Here is a 14,780-nt window from a genome sequence, read left to right on the forward strand (position 1 = left end):
ACACACCCCATAAAGGGTTAGTAAACACCTACATCACCTCATAATTACTATTACTTTTGTGTAATAACATTAAAGATCTATTCTCTGAGCAACTTTCAAGTATATAATATTAACTATAGTTACCATGTGGTACATCAGAGCCTCAGAACTTATTCCTCTTACAACTGGAAGTTTGTATCTCTTGCCTACACTCATCCATTTCCCCTAACACCTCCACCCCCCAGTCCTTGGAACCACCATTCTACTCTCCATTTAGTAGTTTGACCTTTTCGGATTTCACATATAAATGAGATCATACATTACCTGTCTTTCTCTGACTTATTTCACTTAGCATAATACCCTCAATGTTCATCCATGTTATAGCAAATAGCATGATTTCCTTCCTTCTCGTGGCTGAATAATATTCCACTGTATGTAGGGGTGTGTGTATACACCATATTTTCTTTATCCACTGACAGACACTTAGGTTGTTTCTATGTCTTGGCTATTATGAATACTACTGCAATGAACATGGGGACACAGATATCTCTAGGAGATTCTTATTTCATTTTCTTCAAGATATATACCCAGAAGTGGGATTGCTGGATAATATGGCAGTTTTATTTTTAATTTTTGAGGAATTTCAACACTTTTCCATAGTGGTTATGCCAACTGACATTCCCACTAATAGTGCATAGGGATTCCCTTTTTTCCACATCCTTGCCAAAACGTATTATCTTCTTCATTTTTTAAATTAATAAAAGCCATCTTAACAGTATGAGGTGATACCTCACTATAGTTTTGAATTACATTTTCCTGATGATTAATGATGTTGAGCATCTTTTTGTGTACATGTTGGCTATTTGTATGTCTTCTTTGGGGAAATGTCTATTCAGGTCCTCTGATCATTTTTTAATTGGATTACTTGTTTTTTGCTATTGAGTTGTATGAGTTTTTTTATATAATTTGGATATTTACCCATTATCAGATAGATGGATGTCTTTTCATTTTATTGACTGTTTCTTTTGCTGTGCAGAAGCTTTATGAATGTAGTCTCAGTTGTTTTTTTTTTCAGTTGTTGATTTTGCTTTTATTCTTTGTGCTTTGGGTGTCATATCCAAAAAATCACAGCCATGACCAACATCAAAGAGCTTTAGCTTTAGCTTTTATGCTAATATTTCTTTCAGAAGTTTTATGGTTTCAGGTATTACATTTAAGTTTTTATCCACTTTAAGTTAATATAAGTAGTGTCAGGAGTCTCATTTCATTGTTTTGCATGTGATTATCCAGTCTTCCCAGAACCATCTATTGAAGAAACTGTCCTTTCTCCATTGAGTATTCTTGGCTCCTTGTGAAATATTAGTTAGCCATCTATTTGTGGGTTTATTTATGGGCACTGAATCGTGTTCCATTCATCCATATGTCTATTTTTATGCCAGTACCATACTGTTTTGATTACTAAAGCTTTGTACTATAGTTTTAAATCAGGAAATATAATGCCTCCAGGTTTGTTCTTTTTCAAGCTGGCTTTGTCTATTTGAGGTATTTGTGGTTCCATAAAAATTTTAGAATATTACTCAGCCATTAGAAACGACAAATACCCACCATTTGCTTCAACGTGGATGGAACTGGAGGGTATTATGCTGAGTGAAGTAAGTCAATCGGAGAAGGACAAACAGTGTATGTTCTCACTCATTTGGGGAATATGAATAATAGTGAAGGGGAATATAAGGGAAGGGAGAAGAAATGTGTGGGAGATATCAGAAAGGGACACAGAACATAAAGACTTCTAACTCTGGGAAATGAACTAGGGGTGGTGGAAGGGGAGGAGGGCGGGGGGTGGGGGTGAATGGGTGACGGGCACGGAGGGGGACACTTGACGGGATGAGCACTGGGTGTTATTCTGTATGTTGGTAAATTGAACACCAATAAAAATTAATTTATTAAAAAAAAACAAAAGGTACAAAATCAATCCTATTGAAAAAAAAATTTTTAAATTTTCTTTTCTATTTCAATGAAAAATGCCACTGGAAATTTGATAGGGATTGCATTGAATCTATAGATGGCTAAAATTAAAGCTTCCAATACATGAACATGGGATAACTTTCCATTTATTTATATCTCCTTCAATCACTTTCATCAAAGTCTCACAGTTTTCAGTGTACAGATCTTCCAACTCATTGGTTAAATTTAAATTCCTATTTTAGGGATGCCTGGGTTGCTCAGCGGTTAAGCACCTGCCTTTGGCCCAGGGCATGGTCCTGGAGACCCGGGATTGAGTCCCACATCGGGTTCCTTGCATGAAGTCTACCTCTCTCTCTCTGCTTGTGTTTCTCTCTCTCTCTCTCTCTCTCTCTCTCTCTCTCTCTCTCTCTCTCTCTCTCATAAATAAAATCTTTTAAAAATCAAAAAATAGGGCAGCCCGGGTGACTCAGCAGTTTAGCACCACCTTCAGCCCAGGGCGTGATCCTGGAGACCTGGGATTGAGTCCCACATCAGGCTCCCTGCATGGAGCCTGCTTCTCCCTCTGCCTATGTCTCTGCCTCTCTCTCTCTCTCTGTGTCTCTCATGAATAAATAAATAACATCTTTAAAAAAATAAAAAATAAATTCCTATTTTATTGTTTTGATGCTAATGTAAATGGGATTGTTTTTTTTAAATCTATTTTCAGATATTTCATTGTTACTATATTGAAACACAACTGATTTCTGTATGCTCTGGGCAGTACTTCCTATACTATACTGAATAGGAGTGGTGAGTGAACACACTTTCTTGATCTTGATCTTACAGGAAAAGCCTTCAACCTTTCACCATTGAGTATGATGTTAGTTGTGGGTTTGTCATATATAACATGTTGAGGTATTTTCCTTCTTTACCCAATTTGTGGAGAGCTTTTACAAAAAAGATTGTTGAGTTTTGTCAAATGCTTTTTCCACATCTATTGAAATAATTATGTTGCTTTCATCTTTCTGTATATTAATGTGATACATCACATTTATTGATGTCCATATATTGAATCAACCTTGAATCCCCATACACTTGATCATGGTGTATGATTCTTTTAATGTGTTGCTGAATTTGGTTGCTGAATTGTTGCTGAATTTGGTATTGTGTTGAAAGTTTCTGCATCTGTAATCTTCAAGGATATTGGCCTCTGGTTTTCTTTTCTTGTAGTATTTTCATCTGGCTTTGGTATCAAAGTAATACTGGATTTAAAAAATGAGTTTGGGTATTTTCCTCACCTCAATTTTTTCAAAGAATTTGAGAGAAGGATCAGCATTAATTTTTGTTTAAATGTTTGATAGAATTTGTCAGTAAAACCATTTGGTTCTGGGCTTATATTTTTGGGGAAGTTTTTGATCACTGCTTCAATGTCCTTATTGGTCTGTTCGCATTTTCCACATCTTTACAATTCAGTCTTGGTAGGTTGACTGTTTCTAGGAATTTATCTATTTATTCCAGGTTATCCAATTTGTTGCCCTATAATTGTTCTAGTAAGTAGTCTCTACATATTTCTATGTTACCAAATGTAATGCCTTCTCTTTCATTTCTGATTTTATTTATTTGAATATCTAAATATTTAAGGGCTCCTTGAAAAAGAACCTATCCTCCTATACCCCCTGTACAAAAGCCTAACAGGAAAAGATAAATTAATTCAAGAACTCTTGGCCATAAATAAAATAGTGAAACCTAGGTTCCCTTTAGTACCAAATCCTAATACTCCTCTCACTTCTATATTATCTGACACTACTTACTTCTCTGTTGCTGACTTGGGTTCTGTCTTCTTCAGTAGACCCCTCCACCTTGATTCCTAGCACCTACTTGCCTTCACCTGGGAAAATCAACAATACACTTGGATATTATGCCTCGGGAATTTACAGGAGACCCTACCTATTTTTTCCAGACTTTAAATGTAAATTTAAAATATTTGGCTTTCCCTTGTAATTCAATCCTCATTTAATATGTAGATGATTTATTTCTTTGCTCCAGAACATCCTATAGATTACTGACAGATAACCAATACATAAGATTCAAAAGAGACAAATTTTCCAGACTAAATGTAACAATGCTGTCTGCAGGTGCATTATCTAAGACATGACATCTGCCTTAAGAAAAAAAAAAAACTTTGTCCCCAGAACACATCAAGACTTTCCTTAGTTACTCTTTGCCTAAAGGAAAGACACAATTTCAGGGTTCTCCACAATTAGTGGCTATTGTAAGAGGTGCTTTACACCTCTGCTATAGTATGCACTATACTATATATAGTATGACTACAGAAACAGTGTCTGAATCCCTACCACAGGACTTATCCTCTGCAATACAATCTGATCCCTTAAAATCTCCTTTTCCTCTGCCCTCTACTTAGGGCTCCAATTATTCTTGCCATTCTTGCTATTCAAAGTGGCTACTTATTTCTTATATTCCACATATGAGTGAAACCATATGATAATTGTCTTTCTCCAATTGACTTATTTCACTTAGCAAAATACCCTCCAGTTCCATCCATGTCAATATAAATGGTAGGTATTCATACCTTCTGATGCCTGAGTAATATTCCGTGTGTGTGTGTACCGTGTGTGTATTATATATAATATATATATATATATATATATATATATGTATAAATGCATATATATACACATATATACATATATATGCATATACACACATATGTGTGTGTGTATCACCAAGAAATAGGGCAAGGGACCATAAGGGAAAGTGGGGAAACTGAATGGGAAAAAAGCAGAGAGGAAGACAAACTATGAGACTCTTAACTCCGAGAAACAAACTGAGGGATGCTGGAGGGGAGGTGAGTAGGAGGGATGGGGTAACTGGGTGATGGGCATTAAGGAGGGCATGTAATGTGATGAGCACTGGGTGTTCTATGCAACTGATGAATTACTGAAAGCTACATCTGAAACTAATGATGTACTATATGTTGGCAAATAGAATTTAAATTTTAAAAAAACAGTAGCTGGTTAGTGCCAAGGTGGATAGTAAGAAGACTGTCCTACAAAAATTTGTGATTGTGTGTTTTGGTAGGTCTGGTGGTTCCCTGAGGGACTGGTTTCTATGCTTGCCTTTGTATAAGGCACTTGGACTACAGTGGCTACCCATGGACATTTAAAATGTGAACATTCCAGGAATGTTACTCAGCCCTTAAAAAAAGAATGAGGGACACCTGGGTGGCTCAGTGGTTTAGCAGCTGCCTTCAGTCCAGGGTGTGATCCTGGAGTCCTGGGATCGAGTCCCACACCGGGCTCCCTGCATGGAGCCTGCTTCTTCCTCTGCCTATGTCACTGCCTCTCTCTGTGTGTCTCTGAGTAAATAAATAAAATCTTTAAAAAAATAAAATAAATAAAAAATAAAAAAAGAATGAGATCTTGCCATTGGGCAACAGCATGGATGAGCCTAGAAGGTATAATGCTAAGTGAAATACGTCAATCAGAGAAAGACAGATACCATATGATTTTACGCAGATGTGTAATTTAAAAAAAAAAAACAAAATAAATGAACAAATAAAAAAGAGACCAAAAAACCAGACTCTTAACTATAGAGAGCAAACTGGTGGTTGCCAGAGGGGAGGTGGATGGGGGGATGGGTTAAATAGGTGAAGGGAATTATGAGAACACTTAATTTTTTTTAAAAAAAAGATTTATTTATTCATGAGAGACACAGAGAGAGGCAGAAACATAGGCAGAGGGAGAAGCAGGCTCCATGCAGGGAGCCTGATGCAGGACCTGATCCCAGGACCCTGGAATCATGACCTGAGCCAAAGGCAGATGCTCAACCACTGAGCCAACCAGCTGCCCTGAGAACACTTGTCTTAATGAGTACTGAGTAATATTTAAAATTACTTAATCATTATACTATACACCTGAAACTAATATAACACTGTATGTTAGTTGTACTTCAATTATAAAAGGAATGTGAGGGATCCCTGGGTGGCTCAGTAGTTTAGAGCCTGCCTTTGGCCCAGGGCGTGATCCTGGAGTCCTGGGATCAAGTCTCACATCATGCTTTCTGCATGGAGCCTGCTTCTCCCTCTGCCTGTGTGTGTGTGTTTGTGTTTCTCATGAATAAATAAATAATCTTTAAAAAAAAAGAATGTGAATGTTCTAAAAGCCATCGAAGCATGCATATACTTGAAAAATATTTAAAATGGTTAATCTTATACTTATTTTACCACAAAAATTATGCTGTTTTTCAGTGCTCTCTTAAAGCCATGTTGTGATGTGCTTTTTTTTTATTCAACAAGCTCTCTTAATTTTTAGTACACAATACGTTTTTAAAATTGTTTTAAAGACTTTATTTTTAAGTAGTCTCTACACTCAATGTGGGTGGGGTTTGAACTTATAACCCCAAGATCAAGAGTTGCATGCTCTACTGACTGAGCCAGCCAGGCGCCCTCTCAACAAGTTTTTAAGAAGGATATATAGCAAAACAATATGGACAGATTACACATTTCATCTGAAAAATTTACTTTTCTTTAATTTCCCAACATACCTTTTCCTAACTGAACCATCCAAATTAAATCAAATTCAGCAAGTAATTTCCAAATGCCGACTTCATCTACTATTGCATAGCTCTGATCCATGGTACCACATAAAACAGGTAGCATACATAACACATGTACACACTTCATAAGTAATGAAATAGTCAGAAATCAAGATCACTCAAGCTCTATTTGCACAAATAACCATGATAGGTCCATCTACTTGGCAGTCCTTCAAAGAAACGAAATAATATATGCAAATAATATAGCAAATTTTTAATGTTAAAACATTACACATAAGAACATTTGACACTAGATCCATGAGGAAAATTCCGGCAGGACTGACCTTTGAAAAATATATGTGGGAATCAGACATCCAGGAAGCAATAAGAATCAGCGGGACTATAGTACTTTTGAGTAGCAAAAGAAATTTCTGATTTTGAATTGACATTGAGGGGATCCCTGGGTGGCTGAGCAGTTTAGCACCTGCCTTTGGCCCAGGGCGCGATCCTGGAATCCCGGGATCGAGTCCCACGTCGGGCTCCCGGCATGGAGCCTGCTTCTCCCTCCTCCTGTGTCTCTGCCTCTCTCTCTCTCTCTATGTCTATCATAAATAAGAAAATAAATAAATCTTAAAAACAAAAATAATAATAAAAAGAATAAATAAAATCTTTAAAAAATAAATTGACATTGAACTTTCACATTGTTTTTTGTTGAGAATGTATCAATTACTCTTCAAAGTCTACCATCTTTCCATAGAATCATAAACTACAATAATGATTCAGAAGAAGAGGAACTAAGTAATTTCCACCACTACATATAAACCTTCAGATTAGTCTTAAATGAAATTCAGAGTTTGTAAGAAAAGCAGGAGAAACAGAAGGGAAGTTGGGGACTGCAAATGAACCAATTTCTTGGTGTCTAATCCTCAAACTAGGTTAGGTTTGTTTTAGGTTTGTTTTAGGTTTGTTTTTAGGTTTGTTTTAGGTTTGTTTCCTCCCTGGGCCCTACATTGAAACTATTTTTCCTACTAAACTGCATTTAGTAAGCCATAATTAATTCATGCCATCTGTATTATTACTATTTTCCAGGTTCACTGTTGATTCAGAAATTAATCAACAATCCATAATTATGAAGGTTTTATAATAATATTATGAAATCACATAAATCACTGTCATGTTTGTGATAAGCTATAAAGTCAAGCAAGCCTGCAGAAACTTATGTACTGCTCACTGATACCAATCATTTGATGTGGCCATCAATCTGTGCTCAAGTCCAAGTTTAGTTACGCACCGGACATATTTAAGTATCATGATTCTCACATAGGGCTCTGCTCTCCATAACTGTTGCACCAACTACCTGCCCAGAAATTCCTATGCTGTCACCAAGAGACAATCAGATGTTCTTTCTCTGCATACTGATTTTATGTAAACCAAACAAAAAGCAAAGATATTTGAAATTTTGGTTAGCTTGTTCAGCCTCATGATGGGAACATGTACAACCTTCATTAAAATTTTGAAATACTGGAAACAGATGCTTATTCTTTTATTTCTACACACATATAAATATAAGGACGTTAGGGGCGTCTGGGTGGCTCAGTCACTTAGGCATCTGTCTTCAGCACAGGTCATGATTCTGGGATCCTGGGATTGAGCCAAGAGTCTGGCTCCCTGCTCAGCAGGGAGTCTGCTTCTCCCTCTCCCTCTGCAGCTCCCCCTGCTTGTGTCAAATAAATAAAATCTTTAAAAAAAATAAGGATGTTAAATAAGTAAGTTTTTTAGTTAAATGGAAAGCACCAGGATTATATGGCAGTATTGGTTTTTAAAGACAGGAAAGAAATTTTATTAGACTTAAATTTAAATAAGATACATTCAAAGTAATCAGTTGACTGTGATCTTACTGCACTTAGTACATATTATTGTTATTATAGGAATGTCATTATATTCCAATGATCTTCTTATCTTTGTGATCCCAATACATATTGCAGCACCTGGTAGGTATAGGTAGTTAATGTATATCTGTTGAACAGAGGGCTTCATTTTGCCCAGCCTGAAGAATAGCAGTCTTTTTTTTAAAGATTTTATTTATTTATTCATGAGACACACAGAGAGATGTAGATACAGGCAGAGGGAGAAGCAGGCTCCCGGCAGGAAGCCCAATGCAAGACTTGATCCTGGGATTCCGGGATCACGCCCTGCAAAGGCAGACGCTCAACCACTGAGCCACCCAGGCATCACCCCCCCCCCCGAATATCAGTCTTTAAACCTGATTTTGTTCCACAAAAGAAGGGAGGTATATTGTTTCCCAAGGCAAAATGCATATGTGAAAGACATGAGGATGTCAAGGGAGCAAAAGTAAACCTCAGTTCTACATCTAAATGCTTCAACAAACAATTACACGATAAGCTTCTTCCTTCACCTTGGGCCCACCACTACTCAATAATGGCAGAAAGTCCTGCAGTTTAAGCTAGTGATTAGAAATGAGGCTTTGAAATCACACAGACCTGGGTCCATAGTCTGGCAATGCTATCTAGTATGTGTTTTGGGGCAAGTCACTTATTCTCATCAAACTTGATTTTCATCAAACTTGATTTTTCTTGTCCATGAAATGACATGATAATATCAACTTCAAAGGGCATCTAAAGGCCAGACCTACCCTAGGACCATTAAAGTCTTAGTGAAGATATTTATGACCAAATAAAATGCAGGGCACTTTTCCCCCTTTCTTAAATGTAAGTATAGTTGACACACAATATTATATTAGTTTCAAATGTACAATAGTGATTCAACGATTTCTCCCTGTGTGTGTGGCATATATACAGTTAAAAAGAGGCAGAACAAGGGCAGCCCAGGTGGCTCAGCGGTTTAGCGCTGCCTTCAGCCCAGGGTGTGATCCTGGAGACCCAGAATCGAGTCCCACGTTGGGCTTCCTGCTTGGAGCCTGCTTCTCCTTCTTCCTGTGTCTCTGCATCTCTCTCTTTCTCTGTGTGTCTCTCATGAATAAATAAATAAAATCTTTTTAAAAAGAGGCAGAACAAGTATTACTGTTTCTGTCTTTTGGATGAAAAAGGAGAAGGCAAAATATTGTGGTATAATAAAGCTTAGACCTCAGAGTCAGACCTGGGTTTAAATTCTGGCTCTTAGCAACCTAGAGCACCTAAACTGTCTGAACCTCAGTATTCCTAATATGTAAAATGGGTATAATAATGCCTACCCTCAAACAGCTGTTTGGGGGGTATAAAATGATATGACAGGAGAAATTCACCACATGGTCACACTTATTATTATCAAGCCTCAGCAAAGTAAAGGGACTTGTCTCAGTTTACATTAATAGCAGGACCCAGTCTAGAAACTAGGAGGCCTGACTCTACTATCAGATCTTTCAGAAATAGCTATTGCTGGGCTTTCATATTTTCAAAATGTGTCTCAGGACACCTGGGTAGCTGCAGCTGAGCTCCTACCTTCAGCCTAGGGTGTGATCCTGGAGTCCTGGGATAGAGTCCCACATTGGGCTCTCTCTCTCTGCTTGTGTCTCTGCCTCTCTCTCTCTCTCTCTCTGTCTCTCTTGAATGAATTTAAAAAACTTAATAAATAAATGAAAAATAAAAATGTGTCTCTGCTGGTTTCCTATGGCAACTAAACATTTATTAAATTTTCTTCATTTCTTGACATTCTTAGAAATATCCCATGTTAACACAATACCAAACCAATCAGTATAACAGTGATACATTCAACCAATATATGGCACTGTTCTCATGGCATCATTCTGAATTTTTTGTTATGGAGTTACTGCTACAATATCAAATATGATGTCAACAAAACAGAACTGCCCACATGAAAGATCTGCCCACAAAGAAATTCTGTGTCATTAAAGGAACTATATTAACAGTGTCTCAGGTAGCACAATATCACAAACTAATGGTAGCACTGAGAATCTGAATATATTGATAAATGCCAAAGTATTATTAACTGTCCAAATATTCTCTATAAAAGAGAAATAAAATATCAGAAAATCTAAGGAAATGGTTTTCACTACTATTTGAAGAGTAAATTGGTATATTACACACTTGAAAACAGGAAGTACAGTGTGCAAAACAATCTGCTTAAAAATGAAATGAATGCTCTTTCCACCATCTTTCAAGGCCACCCTCATGGTGTGTACAAATGTCCTGGCAGATACTCTCAAGAGCATTAAAAATGCTGAAAAGAGTGGCAAACGCCAAGTTCCTATTAGGCCATGCTCCAAAGTTATCATCCGGTTTCTAACTGTGATGATGACGAATGGTTACATTGGTGAATTTGAAATCATTGAAGATCATAGAGCTGGGAAAATCGTTGTGAACCTCAAAGGCAGGTCAAATGAGTGTGGAGTCATCAGCCCCAGATTTGATGTACAACTCAAAGATTTAGAAAAAGGGTGGAATAATCTGCTCCTGTCCCACCAGTTTGGTTTCATTGTACTGACAACTTCATCTGGCATTGTGGACCATGAAGAAGCAAGATTTAAAGACACAGGAGGGAAAATCCTGGGATTCTTTTTCTAGGGATGTGATAAAGGCATGCAAATAAAATGCCTCAATGGAAAAAAAAAGAAATGAATGATGAATGGATGAATAATGTTACCTACCCTAAAAAGAAGTCATGGCTTTTACCAATGACTTTAGGATTACTCCTTTTTAGATACATATTAAGCTTCACCAAATTTTTAAAAATTGAAGCTTAAAAAATTTATTTGTAAGACTTCATTAAATCATCCGCAAATTTCATTAGATAAAATGTTTTAAATTTCCTAAAAAGTTCTCAATAATCTTAGAAAATCAACAGTCATGGGGCACCTGGGTCAGTGGTTGAGCATCTGCCTTTGGCTCAGGTTGTGATTCTGGGGTCCTGGGATTGAGTCCTGCATTGGGCTCCCTGCCAGGAGCCTGCTTCTCCCTCTGCCTATGTCTGCCTCTCTCTGTGTGTCTCTCATGAATAAATAAATAAAATCTTTTAAAAAAAGAAATAAACAGTTGTAATTACTATTTCCCCATCACAAATTTCCCAAATTTATCTATGTGCCTGACTAGCCAAAGTACAAGTCTTCAGAAGAAAATTGAAAATTTGCTGAGATAACATAGAAATTTGGGAAAATACTATTCATAATCTTATGGCACCCAAGCCTTCTACTTTACTTACACTGATTTAGAATCAGCTAGAACAATTTTGCTTAAAAATCCTTCAGTTGGAGTAAACAGCAAAAATCCTGTACACAAATGATGCTACCATTCATACTAACTCCCATTAAACATCCTATTCACTTAAATGCTTTTCTTCTCTGGACTGAAATTCAACATCCCAGGGCAGAACCATTTGGTGGTGTCATGGGAGCACATTTTTCATTTGATAAACATTCCGCCAGGTGCTGATGACACATCAAAGAAGCAGATGCTCCCTCCTCTGTAAAGGGCACAGAGTCTAAATGAGAGAAGACCTACACAGAATTGTGCAAATGTTCTAAATAGAAAGAAAGAATGGAAGAGGCACCTAACATGTGTTGGGGTCCCTGGGAAGCAGATTTAGAGATGGAAATAAGCATGCAACAAATTTGTTGGGAATGCTCTCAGAAGTTGCACCTAGAGAGGAGTAAATGAAGCAGGATTAGGAAGAGGAAGGAGTTGGTATATGATAATACAGTCACAGCAAAAGCCTCAGCTCATCTCATGGGGAGCACTGGGGATGGAATGGCCCTCAAAAGTTTTTTTTCAAATTGTGGTAAGTCTGAGTCTATGCATCCCTGAATCAGCTACTCATTGGATACAGGCTCCCTCTCCCCTCAGCCACTCAGAGAAAAATAAATCCTGAACCCCTGGAGAGGAATTCAGCTGAGAACTGCCAGCTACTTATACTCTCAAGAGCTGAGGTGATGAGCATTTCAGTTTTGTAGGCTTCGGGGAGAAAGGGAATTGGGCAATACAACACGGTATCCATTACTACCTACCCTTTGTTTCACTCCGATCCATGTGCCTCATGTATCTTCTGAAGGCAGAACCTTTAGGAATTTCGTGGGCTTTTCCTGAGGGAAGCATCTAAGAGAAAAGTTACCAGAATGAGCCACTGCCCTGTGCTGAAGCTGGTCTCCATCTAATTCTAATTCATTTCCCTCTTACACTCTCCATTCTAGATAAACCTTGCCCTCAACTATCAGCTCTCCAGGTTGGTGGATTACCTCGTGGGGTGACCCAGACCATCATCCTTGATCAGCCTGAGACCCCAATTATAAGGCTCTTATTGGGCAATGGGTACTTCAACTGTTCATCTATTGTCAAAACTGGTAGGTTTTGCAAGAGCAGAGAAGTGGAAGAGAAATGGAAGTGGATCACCTAGGTGCCAAACAAATTCCTCTCAGCCTCATTGTGTCCTGATGATCAGGGTCAGTGATTCCTGCCATTTAGGGGTTCCTTTCTGTGCTTGCTTACCATTAATGTTTGATCAGAGCCTTGCTATGTGCCCTGGTGGAAGCATTTCCCTCTGGGAACCAAAACTCCTGAACCCACAGGATCCAGAGCTCTGGGAACAGGAGGGATAAACTCTGAAAGTGGGTCACTAGGAGTGATGATGATGAGTAGGCCACTCCTACTTACACCCCTTGTTTCCTGGACTCATGCATTCTAACTGCTGAGAACATAGCAGAAAGTACTGGCTGCTGTGATCCAAATGTTTATGCTCCCCCAAATTGATATGTTGAAATTCTAATGCCCAAAGATGATGGTATTAGGTGAGGCCTTTGGGAGATACTTAGTTCATAGGCATGAAGCCTCCATGAATGGGATTAGTGCTCTTGTAAAAGAGACTGCAGAGATATCTGAAACCCATTCCATTGTGACACATCTAGAAGGCAATGGCTATGAACCAGGACAGGGCTCTCACCAAAATGTGACCATGCACTTGACCTTGGACTATCTAACATCCAGAGCTATGAGAAATAAAATTCTGTTGTTTATAAGCTACCCAGTCTGTGGAACAGACCAAGACACTGGTGCTTAATTTAGAGTGCATTCTATATCCTTGAAGATGATGCCCTATCCCAGCAGAAGATCACCTCTGAGCCGATACCTCAGCTCTATTTCCTTACTTTCAGGCTGGCAGCGTGTCAGTCAAGTGTTATGTGACAGGACTAGTAGATCTCATGATTATGTATTCACTACTGTACCTTCTTTAGAGTAAAATAAGGCCCTTGGTCTGATGTTCCTACATCACAGAGTAAGGAACAAATATGAAGGTTCTGCCAATGAGCAGGTAAGTATTCCAATTACACATTCAGGGACTCGGAAAGTAATCGTGCTGGGGGCAGGCAGGAGGATATTTCAGGAAGAAGGGAAAGTATGAAAAATGTATAATGTCCTGAAACACCTGGTGGTTTAAGGTAATTGCAAGCATGGCAGGAGGGCTGGAGCACAAGATTTTTGGGGTAGGGGAAAAGTGAAATCAGAGGTAGGAAGAGAGCAGGTCATGTAGATCACTGAATGGAATGCTAAAGATTTCTGACATAATTTTAAATAACAAAATACTGTGCTGAAATTTATATTTTCTAGTATTTTAAACCACAAAATAATATGCTAAAATTAACATTTTCTAAAACTTTACTCTGCAACAATGTGAATGTTAGATTGGAGAGGGTAAGACTTGTCAGGAAGACTTATAAAAGATAGTATGTGGGGTGTGAGAAAAAAGAGCATATTCAAAAGTCACTATAGGGTTTTTGGCCTGAGAAACTAGAAATTAACTGAGATGGAGAAAACTGCAGGAGGAGCTTGCTTGGGGGAGATGAGCAGTTCAGTTGGACATATTAGATATCTAAGTGAAGATGTCAAGGAGGCAGCTGGATATATTAATATGGAGTTCAGGTAAGAGCTCCAGGCTGGCAATATAAATTTGGAAAACACTAGCAAATAGATAAAATCTAAAATTAAGGTATTGAAAGAGATCTGCAGCAAAATGAGTACAAATAACAATAGAGGGTCCAAAACAGCCTGGCACTTTCCAAAATTTAGAAGACAGAAGTTTGAGGAGGAATCAGGAGAATGAGAAGGAGAAACCAGTAAGGGATTAGGAAAACATGGCCTTGGAAGCCAAGTGAAGCAAATATTTCTGAGACGAAGGAGGAATCAGCTATGTCAAATGCTGCTAAGTCCAGTGAGCTGAGAAATGAGGAATGGCTATTGGACTTAGCAATGCAGAGGTCATTGGTGACCTTCATCTAGAGCATTGTTCCTGGAGAGGCAGAAGCAAAGGCCTGGATTTTAAGAAGAGGAATTTAAGACAAG

The 14,780-nt window shown here is 38.1% G+C and overlaps 1 protein-coding gene and 1 pseudogene across 1 annotated transcript; one reads left to right on the forward strand and one right to left on the reverse strand.

Annotated features, from left to right (window-relative positions):
- The window catches only part of LOC129518118 (60S ribosomal protein L35a-like), a 98,958-nt pseudogene extending 92,381 nt beyond the window's left edge, over window positions 1-6,577 (reverse strand).
- A 4,048-nt stretch (window positions 6,578-10,625) lies between these two features.
- On the forward strand, window positions 10,626-11,018 carry LOC129518313 (40S ribosomal protein S15a-like). The gene has a single exon (XM_055338407.1). The coding sequence runs from the start codon at window positions 10,626-10,628 to the stop codon at window positions 11,016-11,018; it is 393 nt and encodes a 130-aa protein (XP_055194382.1).
- Window positions 11,019-14,780: the final 3,762 nt, after the last annotated feature.

The sequence above is a fragment of the Nyctereutes procyonoides genome, unplaced genomic scaffold (genome assembly GCF_905146905.1).
Source record: "Nyctereutes procyonoides isolate TBG_1078 unplaced genomic scaffold, NYPRO_anot_genome, whole genome shotgun sequence".
Classification (NCBI taxonomy): domain Eukaryota; kingdom Metazoa; phylum Chordata; class Mammalia; order Carnivora; family Canidae; genus Nyctereutes; species Nyctereutes procyonoides.